Source organism: Coenobita brevimanus, chromosome 3 (assembly GCF_032717465.1).
Source record: "Coenobita brevimanus isolate Jiangsu-jjx chromosome 3, ASM3271746v2, whole genome shotgun sequence".
Lineage (NCBI taxonomy): Eukaryota > Metazoa > Arthropoda > Malacostraca > Decapoda > Coenobitidae > Coenobita > Coenobita brevimanus.
Genome location: NC_136956.1, coordinates 1,653,475 through 1,665,366, shown reverse-complemented (window position 1 = coordinate 1,665,366; position 11,892 = coordinate 1,653,475). Strand labels below are relative to the sequence as shown.

The following is an 11,892-nucleotide window of genomic DNA, read 5'->3' as shown; positions in this document are numbered from 1 at the left end:
AGAGTTTTTGGCCAAGTTAGAGTGACATGAGTAGAGTTTCTGGCCAAGTATGAGTGAAATGAGTAAAGTAGTTACCATAATTGCCATAACTCAGTATTCTAGATGGAAGGATGGCGGTTTTAGGCCAAGTTAGAGTAAAATGAGTATAGTAGTTACCATAATTGCCATAACTCAGTATTCTAGATGGAAGGATGGCAATTTTAGGCCAAATTAGAGTCAAATGAGTATAGTAGTTACCATAATTGCCATAACTCAGTATTCTAGATGGAGGGATGGCGGTTTTAGGCCAAGTTAGAGTAAAATGAGTATAGTAGTTCCCATAATTGCCATAACTCAGTATTCTAGATGGAGGGATGGCGGTTTTAGGCCAAGTTAGAGTAAAATGAGTATAGTAGTTACCACAATTGCCATAACTCAGTATTCTAGATGGAGGGATGGCAGTTTTAGGCCAAGTTAGAGTAAGATGAATATAGTAAAATTTAACAGACTACAGTATACTTGAGCCAACCAGAGCCTAGGGGGCTGACTCATCCCCTCAGAAATAGTCAAACCTGGGACCTCTTGGGTTTCTAGGGCGGGGGAAAGTGGGCTGGAAGGGGTTGTTTGGGCTGGGACGCATGGGGCCGAGGGGGCCAAGGGGGTCTGGCAGCTCGGGAAAGGCACCAGGCATGGGGGGGACCTCGCCGGAGAAGTAGGGACTGTCTGGGTCGTAGAATGGGTTTGGGACGGGGTGGGGCTGCGGCGGGTTGGGGTTGGGGCCTCGGGGTTTGGGCATGTCGGGGTACGGCTGGCCGGGTGGGTAGTTGGGATTGCGAGGGGTGTAAGGCAGAAATGGTGCGTTGGGGTACATTCCAGGCACGACATATTCCAGTCCGTCATCCTCCAGTTTCTTCCACTCCTTGCGGCGCCTCACGGCCTCCTGGTACTTGGCCTTCCAGTCTACGTGGCCGGACGGATCCACATCGTCGTACAGGCTCCTGAAATCCCGTCTGTACAGTTTCTGCCAAAGCTTGTCATCATCCATGGCCGAGCGGAGCCGACGGCAGGTCTCCCTCAGCGCCAAAACAAACCTGTATGGGATCACAATACAGGTGGTTATCAGAAGTGCAGGGTCCATCTATAACCTGATCCTGTACTATCTGTCTATCTATATCTACCTATAACCACATCCTGTACTATCTGTCTATCTATATCTACCTATAACCACATCCTGTACTATCTATCTATATCTATCTATAACCACATCCTGTACTATCTATCTACATCTATCTATAACCACATCCTGTACTATCTATCTATATCTATCTATAACCACATCCTGTACTATCTATCTTTATCTACCTATAACCACATCCTGTACTATCTATCTTTATCTACCTATAACCACATCCTGTACTATCTATCTATATCTATCTATAACCACATCCTGTATTATCTATCTATAACCACATCCTGTACTATCTATCTATATCTATCTATAACCACATCCTGTACTATCTATCTTTATCTACCTATAACCATATCCTGTACTATCTATCTTTATCTACCTATAACCACATCCTGTACTATCTAATTACATCTTTAGCCAGATCCTGTACTATCTATCTATAGCCAGACAAAAATCTCGCAAGGGGTGGCCACAAACAAATCGCCTCCATGTTGCCCTGTCCCCTGCTATTTTGCTGCCCTTCCCCCAGCTCACACCCTCCTCTCATGTACCTCTGCTGTCCACTCTGAGTTACCCAATCACTGACCTGTACCCCTATTACTGAGGCACTCCTGTACACTGATACAATACTCCATTGGCTAAACTGCTTTATTTGATTATTTTGTTATTTTTTATTTTTTTATGTGTTTTAGATTCTAGTTTGCTTGTATTCTTTGTTGCCATTTTTTGTCTTGATTCCAGCAGCATGTGACCGTGGCAGCTGACACATCAATCAGTCAGTCAGTCAACAACTAACACTACTTCATTAAGGAATGGTACCAGTAACACACCAACTGTTGTATAATTATCAAAACTGTAATTTTTTTGTCACTAAAATAGGTATTAACACATTCTGACAACACTGTCAGTGTTATGCTAACAGTAATTTAATTACGACAGTATTATATCTAAGTGTGACTGTTAAGGTGAAAGACTGACGAAGAGAGTGTATGTGAGTGAGGTGGAGGGGGGAAGAGGGAGGGGGAGGCCGAGGATGAGATGGAGGGATGGGATGGAGAGGTATATGAGAGAGGGGGGGGTGAGTTGGGAGCAGGGCAGTGAAATGGCGGGGGACAGGGCGACTTGGAGGCGATTTGTTTGTGGCCACCCCAAACGGGATTGAGGCGTCTGGCAATAGATAGATAGATAGATAGTGACTGTTATGCACGGCTACTGGAAGCTAGTTTCTATCTATCCACAGCCAGATGCCTTAATCCATTTGGGGTGGCCACAAATTGCCTCCATGTTGTCCTGTCCCCTACCATTTCAGTGCTCTGCTCCCAGCTCACATGCGCCCCTCTCATATACCTTTAGTTTCTCACTTCTCAATAACTATCTCATGATTTATATTTGTAAAATTAGTAGCATCTACGCTGATTTTTCACCTGCCACGAAAATGCCTCCCAGTAGTAGGTCGTGTGCCTGTGGGGCTTTGTGAACCCCAGTTTGTAAACCCCTGCCTTAAGGTGAAAGGGTTAATGAAGGCTGCATGTAACCCCTTCTGTTCAAAATGTACATCCTGATGTACATGTACTGTACCGGACCCAGTGGTGGCAGGAATACAAATGAAAAGGCATCACTGTACAGTACAGAATAGGTTAACACAACATTTATCCTTAATTTACTGAGGAACTACTAGCAAAAGGGATATTTAAGGAAATTTTTTTAAAAGGTGCTAAGTTATATTCAAGGAAGTATACCTGTAGTCCAAGAGGCTGGCTATCTGGAGGAGCAGCTCGTGTGGCAGGCCAGCGAGATGCCAAGGGGCCGGGACCCCCAGTGCCTGGTGAGCAGAGACCTGAAGGGGATGCAGGAGCCGATCTCTCAGGGTCCTGGCCAGCTGGGAGACGCGTATCAGGTCCCTGGCCAAGACTGGACCCTGGTTCTTGTCCCTGGTGTAGTCCCCCATCAGGAGCCGTACGGAGATCTCGCTCTCCTGCTGCGGGAAGGACGCCAGCACCTGCTTCACCTCCCCCATCGTCACCAGCACCACACTGCACGTGAAGCCCAGGAACGCCGGGCTGGTGTACCGAAACGTGGCCACCATCTCCCGCCAGCCCGTGGGAGGTCCCGAACCATCCTCAGACTTAAACCCACACTCCAGCATGGTGAGATGGACCAGCAGATTGATGGCCTGGCTCACTGATGTTGGCTGGCACTCCAACATCAGCTCCTCAAGGGACGCTGGAGGCTCACCGTCCCTGGCCTCGAGTAGGAACCTTGGCTTTTCCTCCATCTTGGGGATTTTTGGCCTCTCGCTGCCCCCACACGCACCCGATGATGTACTGGAGGGTTTGGGTCCCTCTCCAGATCCTGCACCTTGTCCTCCAGTTCCCACACTTCGTCCAGCTCCCATGCTTCCTCCTCCAGCCCCCACACCTCCTCCTTCCACCCTTGCTGATGCTCTCTCACTCACTGTTCCCCCTACGGCCTTGGAGGGCGGCAGGACCGACAGCATGTCTCCCGGCACAACTCCCAGGCTCTGCAGGGTGGCATCCTCTGAGCCTTCCAGGGGGTCGGTGCCGTTGAGGCTGACTGTGAGCGGCTCCCTGTAATGTAAACAGCAATGGAAACTATTGTATGTGTCGTTACTTACCCTTGCCTCTCTGGCCAGGCAAAACCGTCAACTACAGGGAAGGCAGTGGCTTGATCGGCAGAGAGGTGGTCTGCAGTCCTACTGGACCCAGGTTCAAATCCCTGCTGGGGCAGGGAACAGTTTAAGGATTTGAATTTCATAAAAGCAGACTTTACCGATTTACCAGAAGACCCACCGACGTGTCCTAAAAATACCTGTGCTAATACCAATACACCAGTCCTGTATAAGACAGCCCTAGCATGTATTCAATGTGGACGGTGGGAGTTAGCGCCAAAGTGGTGCAATGTGGAGGTGCGTGTTATGTAGGAGGACTACTGGGCCTTGGGATGCCCAGAGTCTCCCCCCCCCCACACACACACACACCTTTCTTATAAAAAGAGAAATGAGAACATTACTAAGAGGAAACTACTCATCATGGAAAGAAGTGACTAGTGGAGTACCACAGGGTTCAGTGCTGGCACCAATTATGTTTTTAGTGTATATAAATGATATAAACAGTAACACTGGAAATGAGAGCTATCTGAATATGTTTGCAGATGATGCAAAAATACAAAGGAGAATTACTAACACAGACTCTTGTAAAGAGCTACAAGAAGAATTAAATAAACTTCATGAATGGAGTAATACATGGCAAATGGAATTCAATGTGGACAAGTGTCATGTAATCAGGTTTGGTAAAAGTGGAAAAAGACCTGATTGGGATTATAAGTTAGGAAATAAAACCCTATACACATCAGAAAGAGAGAAAGACCTAGGTGTGATTATCAATAACAGACTATCTCCGGCTGACCACATCAGCGAGAAGGTACGGAACATGTATACACTGCTTGCAAATATGAGAATAGCATTCACATACATAAATGAAGACATACTAAGAAGGATAATAACATCATTCATTAGACCAACCCTGGAATATGCATCAGTAGTCTGGAGTCCTCATCTCAAAAAGCACATAGACAAGATTGAAAAAGTTCAAAGGGCCACTACAAGATGGATACCAAGCTTAAGGGACCTAAGCTACGAAGAAAGACTAAATAAACTGAATCTACCAACACTACAGGAGCGAAGGAAAAGAGGTGACATGATAATGCTATATAAGTGCATATCAGGAAAGGAGAAAATAGACATAAATGATTACTTAACACATGGAGAAGCATCAGCAAGAGGACACTGCAAAAAACTGCATAAGAAGAGAGGTGATAAAGACATAAGGAAATTCAGTTTCCCAAACAGAGCAATTGATCAATGGAATGCACTACCGAATGAAATAGTGTGTGCCAAAACAATTCACAAATTTAAGGATATGTACGATAAATATGGTCTAAGACACGGGACAATACGAGCTTGACTCATTCCTGTCAAGATACAATTAGGTAAGAACACAAAAAGCTGCTTGTGTGGGGTCATCCTACAGGTACAGTACAGTGTAGTACAGGCAGGTCCCATTATCCCAGTGGGATATGTTAATGCAGGACTGCTCACATAGCAGAAATTCTTATAACAAATAATATATATATATATATATATATATATATATATATATATATATATATATATATATATATATGGCTCACAATGAGCTGGTATAACAGAGTACATAACCTATGGGTAAAACAGGGTTAGGTTAAGTGACCCGCTGCCATCACCAAACCTGGGTCTAAATTGGCCGTTCTTGTATCACTGGTTTCTCGTATAGCAGATGTTTATATAACGGCACCACCTGTATATACAGTGTGTAGGATCCAGCGCCCTCTGTGGTGGCCTACAGTTTGTTATCATCTCAGGAAACTGGGTCACTTCAATATTAACTGGTGGTTGCCCAAAACTAGTTCTGCCTTATGAGATAGGACCAAGTCTCCTTGGTTACTAGTAAAATATATCCTCCAGTCTGACTACACCTGCCATCAACTGAGCTGAAAAGGGGTTACAGTGTTTGTCAAATGAAAATGAACACATTATACGAGGTATGGTAGGAATAAGTCTCTTTGGTTACTAGTATTCTCATCAGTTAAGGAAGCTCCCCAACACCTTTTCCTAAGCAATTTATTTGTTTACTACACTTTACTGACCTCTTCTGTACTACATTAATCCTTCCAATATGGCCATACCCTGCATAAGTAATGTACAAAAGGATAATAACCAGCCATATCGAAAATTAAGTCACTAAGGAAGAGGGGTTAGGGAGCATCCTTTACTGACAAGAAAACCAGCCTATATCTAACACCTCCAGTTGGAAAAATACATTCTAAACTCAATAAAACGTGAATATAGAAAATGCAAAATAATCCAAATATATATTACAACTCTTCCACCCCACCCTTTGGCTGTCCTCCCTCCAACTCACACCTCCTCCCTCATATATCTCCACAGCTCCATCCCTCCATCTCATCCTTGGTCTCCTCCTCACTCACATATGCTCTTCCTGTCAGTCTCATTCTCCATCCTGACCACAGAGCAAAACCCTCTCAAAGTAATTTTCTTACAGTTAAATCACCATCCACATCAACACCACAGCTTCCTCATTAATTACCATCACGTCCCTGGTTATTTTCATTATTTATTTATTGGTGGTGGTGGGTACACAGAAAAGACGAAGTATTAAACCTTCCATAGTGATCAACTCCACCCAGGAACCTCCTCATGAAGTAATGCCCCTCGTCTCCTTCCTCTCACCTGACACTCTCCTTGTAGGCGCTTTCTACAAACTTTCGTATCTCCTCTTTCAGGTTGCCAAATGTCGGGTCACTCAGGGTAACCATAAACTTGCGAGTGCTGGTGTATTTCACTTTGATTTTCATGTTATCTTCTTCTCATGACAGGACGTTGCAACCAAAGTCTGCTAACTCTAGCACATTCACTATTTACTTAGCAACAACTTGATCTACCTATTTGTCTGTCTGTTTATCCATAACCAGACTATTTAATTCAGGAAGGTCTATTCATAAATAAAATGCCTCAATGTCACCCTTTCTGCCATCGAGCCGTCCTATCTCCAGCCCAACACCCTAACTCACGTATCTCCACCCCATCTCTCCATCTCGTCCTTAGTTGATGCTGGACATAAATAACTTTAAACATATCATCGATCCACCATTCTTTGTTTAGGAAGAGTTTAATCGAAAAAAGAAACTGGTTGACATATGCTAAAAGTTAACAACATTAGCAAAACGCAGCATCACTCTAGTCAGAATTGCCAACATTTACGTAGATTATTTAATGGATCTTCATGATATAAAATTGTGCTTACAGAGTACATACTAGCTCTTGAATTCTTGTAATTTTATCAAATAATGTATGGGAATTTTGCAGTTGTACAGCTTATTTCATGCTCATTAAACTAATTACATTTCTGGGTGCGCGACTTTGGAATTTAGGTGCGCAATACTGGAATCACTCGTGCACAAGGGTCGAATACATCTCGGTCCCTAGCTGTTTGTGGACTAAACGCTTGGCAAAAGACAGGTTTGTATACAGACGATTTGGTTTTAAAAGTTGTTGTAAAAATAATTTAATCATAAGTCGCTTTAATCTTCAATATTATGGGAAAATTTCAGGACGGTTTAGCTTGCGCAATAACAGGATTGTCACTGAAAGGTTGGTGTCCCTGGGCGGTATAAACAACAGCGGCCCGCCATTGCTTTTCTTCAATATTCCTTGTTATTTTATTACCAGGTAAGGTTATTGCACGGTTGATTAGGTACCTGAATTACCTGATATATTTTTTCAAACACGGAGTGGTATATTTAACCCGGTGTTACTGGAATTGAGGGTTAAATATCGACAGAATGAACCTTGCCCATTCAGCGTCGGGGAACTTTGAGCAAATTATCGAAACATTATTTGTAGTATTACAAGAAAGTAAGTTCGATGTGATCCTGATTGCCTATATATATGGTAGGGTATGTTCATGGAGATGTTAGGAGGCGAAAATTTGTGAAGTAGTGCGTTTGTTTATTATGTTAAACAGTAATGGTAATTTGGCTTATTTGATTTTGACATTTGAAGTATGTGTATGCTGTCTGCTTTGTGGAACTGTTTAACCATATGAGTAAACATACGCGTTACTTCAAGCAGTAGAAGCACCTTACCAAATCAGTTCTTCTTAATAGTTTGTTTTATTTTAATGATTATTTCTAGGGCCATGTGAAGAGGATGGAGGGTGAAAGACTGACGAAGAGAGTGTATGTGAGTGAGGTGGAGGGGGGAAGAGGGAGGGGGATGCCGAGGATGAGATGGAGGGATGGGGTGGAGAGGTATATGAGAGTGGGGGGTGTGAGTTGGGAGCAGGGCAGTGAAATGGCGGGGGACAGGGCGACTTGGAGGCGATTTGTTTGTGGCCACCCCAAACGGGATTGAGGCATCTGGCAATAGATAGATAGATACATTTCTAGGGTGGTACATAAACGTCTCTTCTTAAATCTGTTTCCCCTGTTGTTCTTGCCGTTCCTGACTGACAACTCTTGTTTGATTTGTCAGCATAATGGCAGAAGGGATTGTCGTAACCTAACCTAGCTTAACTGTACCTAATAATTTAACCTAAGCTCTGTTTGGGAAATAAAATCCACCTTTGAATACATTGAGTGAGTTTCTTCCATGACGCCAGAAACAGACAGTTGTAGGTACGACTTAATGAAGTGATGATAATAATGGGGACATTTTTCAGCAGGAAAGGGTCATTTACTGCAATGGAAATCGTAAGAAAAATACAAAAAAACAAACAGGAGGAATATGGATTGAGTTGGTAAGGTCTGCCCACAGCTTAAAGTGTACATTTACCACCTTATATCCTAGAGGTCTTTTTATGTGAATGAAATCATCTGAAAGTATTAGTTATTAACCTCTCCACACCGGCATTGTTTTGAGGCCGACGCTGCCTCCCCACGGATGTTTTTCCCCCAAATAGCCTGTTTTTAAGCCTTCATATGTGGAAAAATATAGCAGTTTAGGATACAATTTAAAAACCACATTACTCACCAACTCTTTGTCTTGCGAGTGAAACCATCCCCAGGTCTGCAAGTTGTCCCGTTGATGAGTAGGGACGAGGAGAAGTGTGGTAGTTTCTTGTGGTGAAGGTCGGCTGTGTCCGCGTAGCAGTTCTCAGCTCCGACTTAGGCTGTGGAAGCGTTGGCAGCACTGACTGGGCGGTATTATATTACCAGTTGCCAGTTTGCAGTTCACGGATGTAACCACCATAAACGCATAGTAGCCTGTGTTACCTAAGAATGCTAATGAACCCCCAATGACACCATTCAGAAATCGATTTTTACAAAGATAATGAGTTTAATTAAAATTCCCCCCAAATGTAAAAATTTACCGACTGGGCTGTATCAGAGTTGTGCGACTGTAACACTGGCTGGCCTTCCTTGCGACACACTCATTATCTCACTCATTTCCTTCACTTTCCATACTCACCACCATAGGCATGAATCATCACCCTGTACACGCGGCTCGTCGTTGGTTTTCCAGACGTAACAGAGTGACACTGTGCCCTGTGGGTGTGTGGGAGAACTGACACAGATACAATCTATCTATCTGTCTATAGCCCGACGCCCTAATCCCGCAAAGGGTGGCCACAGACAAAACGCCTCCAAGTCACTCTGTCACCCACCATTTGACTCCCCTCCCCCCAACTCACCCCCCCCTCCCTCATATACAATAAAAAGCGAAATAATAAATACATACTTATTTTCCCAGGACTATCTACAAACTTTCCACTTTTTATTCTCCTTGAGAGAAGGAATGAAAGACTGACTAAGAAGGTGTATGTACAGTTGGTGAGGTGGAGGGAGGGGGAGACCGAGGATGAGGTTGAGGGATGGTGTTGAGAGGTATATGAGGGAGGGGGGGAGTGAGCTGGGGGAAGGGCAGTCCAATGGTGGGTGACAGAGTGACTTGGAGGCGTTTTGTCTGTGGCCACCATTTGCAGGATTAGGGCGTCGGGCTATAGATAGATAGATAGAGAAGACTAACGATGATGCATTTTCTTTAATAACTTTTCTACAGGTTGCCCCTGGGTAGAGGACTTTGGTTTGGAGCGTGTAGCATTTTATGAAGGGCATCCGGTCATAAAATGCTACACGCTCCAAACCAAAGTCCTCTACCCAGGGGCAACGCCCTTATCCAAAAAAGGGGAACCTGGCGTAAAACTCACACACACACACACACACACTTGCACACACTGGTGTTGACTATGAGGTAAACACCTGTACTTCTGTTTATACTTTTCTGCACTTTTTTCTGGCCTGGTGATAATACTTACCTATTACTTATGCTGTACAACACATACAGTACAGTAACACCTCACTATAACGGACTAATTGTGGCCCAAACCATTCCGAAAAATGCAAAATTCCGATAAAAGTGACATCCAGACTGCACCCTGCTAACCTGGACTTTTTCCGATATATCAGACATTAGTCCGTATCGCACCAACGGTTTTTAAACTGTTTTGACTACCACTGTGGTACTGTACTGTGTTATACCTTCACTACAGTAATCCAATGGTATAATATATATAATAATACTGTACTGTACACTGATAAACATGTCTTTTATATACCTTATTGTGGTGAGCATAACTGAAGTGGTCAGGCAGTCTGGACTGTCTGTCTATCTATCTATTGCCAGACGCCTCAATCACGTACGGGGTGGCCACAAACAAATCGCCTCCACGTCACCCTGTCCCCGCCATTTCACTGCCCTGCTCCCAACTCACACCCCCCTCTCTTATATACCTCTCCACCCCATCCCTCCATCTCATCCTCGGCCTCCCCTTCCCTCTTCCCCCCTCCACCTCACTCACATACACTCTCCTCATCAGTCTTTCACCCTCCATCCTCTCCACATGGCTCTATCAGACTTTTTCCGATATATAGGAATTTAGTCTGTTAGCTCCTCAAGTCCAGTAAAAGCGAATTCCGGTCTATTGGAGTCCGTTATATCGAGGTTTTATTTATATTTTTAAAGGTTGTGTATATACGAGTATATGACAAGCGTTAATATTAGTGTATGTATGTATTTGTCACTACGTGTCAAGTGGGGTTGGTGGAGGATTAGTGCCCCTCCTTGTAAAACAGTTAACTCTAAGCCCTTGGCCACCCCATTTGGGATACATGGCATCTGGCAATGAATGAATGAAAATGAATGTATTTGTCCCTACGTGTCAAGTGGGGTTGGTGGAGGATTAGTGCCCCTCCCTGTAAAACAATTAACTCTAAGCCCTTGGCCACCCCGTTTGGGATACATGGCGTCTGGCAATGAATGAATGAAAATGTATTTGTTTTTTGTTTTTTTTGTAAAGGTTGTGTATAAGTGAGGGGTTGTAAAGATGTCAGTGCATCCGCCCCCCAAGAGGAAGGAGATCTACAAGTATTCAGCACCATGGACCCTCTACAGCATGAACTGGTCTGTCAGGCCAGACAAGAGGTTCAGGTGAGGTCTGGGAGGTAGTGTTTGTGTACCTTGTTGTGTGGCTGCTTTTAATGCCTCTACGGTAGTTTTGTAGCTGTAAAACACACACACACACACACACACACACACACACACACACACACACAGTTATGTATGTTGAAAGTATCACATATATTTAAATAACTGGGCAGTGTAGCCGTGCAGTGATGATGACAGTCCTGTGTGATTTTGGCAGTTTTTTTTTAATTTAGTTACTGGTATTTATTTTTTATTTTGTAAATCATACCTCCCCTGTCATGCTTTTAGGTTAAGATTAGGGTCAGGATGATTTGTTTCATTTCATAAGCAGTGTTCCTTCATGCATCGTTCTGGGTCACCTTTTGGCTGCTCACCTTGTTGCATAATCTCAAGCACTCTAGTCAGTCCTTTATTCCAGAGGTCATACTCTGTGGCTCATCCCAGGTCTCTCTCTCTCTCTCTCACAACTCTGCCCTCAGTATTCACACTTCTCACCGTCCACACGCAATTGCCAACCTCCATCCTCTCCACATGCCAAAACCATCTCAACCTACCCCTCCTCATCACAACAATACATTCAAGTTCCATCCTTCCTCTCAGCTCTTCAGTCACAATCCTAGCCCCCCCAGGCCTTATACTCAAGCATGCATTTCACATCCAC

The 11,892-nt window shown here is 44.0% G+C and overlaps 2 protein-coding genes across 2 annotated transcripts in view; one reads left to right on the top strand and one right to left on the bottom strand.

Annotated features, from left to right (window-relative positions):
• Positions 1–437: 437 nt before the first annotated feature.
• On the bottom strand, positions 438–6,617 carry LOC145394104 (F-box only protein 7-like). Its single transcript, XM_080268086.1, has 3 exons — positions 6,477–6,617; positions 2,908–3,756; positions 438–1,070 (listed from the first exon to the last, which is right to left on the bottom strand). Exons 1-3 carry the CDS (start codon positions 6,599–6,601, stop codon positions 536–538), a joined length of 1,509 nt encoding a protein of 502 aa, XP_080124212.1. The 5' UTR covers positions 6,602–6,617; the 3' UTR covers positions 438–535.
• A 4,513-nt stretch (positions 6,618–11,130) lies between these two features.
• wap (DDB1 and CUL4 associated factor wap) overlaps positions 11,131–11,892 on the top strand; it is a 7,350-nt gene continuing 6,588 nt past the window's right edge. Inside the window, exon 1 of the mRNA XM_080268075.1 lies at positions 11,131–11,234. Coding sequence (XP_080124201.1) covers positions 11,131–11,234 — 104 coding nt within the window. The remainder of the gene's footprint in view (positions 11,235–11,892) is intronic.

Excerpts from the sequence above, each read along its gene's own strand:
- LOC145394104 (XM_080268086.1), bottom strand. The coding sequence starts at position 6,601 with ATGAAAATCAAAGTGAAATACACCAGCACTCGCAAGTTTATGGTTACC. Across the intron at positions 3,757-6,476 it reads GCCTACAAGGAGAGTGTCAG|GGAGCCGCTCACAGTCAGCC; the intron begins GTGAGAGGAAGG and ends TTTACATTACAG. Across the intron at positions 1,071-2,907 it reads GCCAGCCTCTTGGACTACAG|GTTTGTTTTGGCGCTGAGGG; the intron begins GTATACTTCCTT and ends GATCCCATACAG.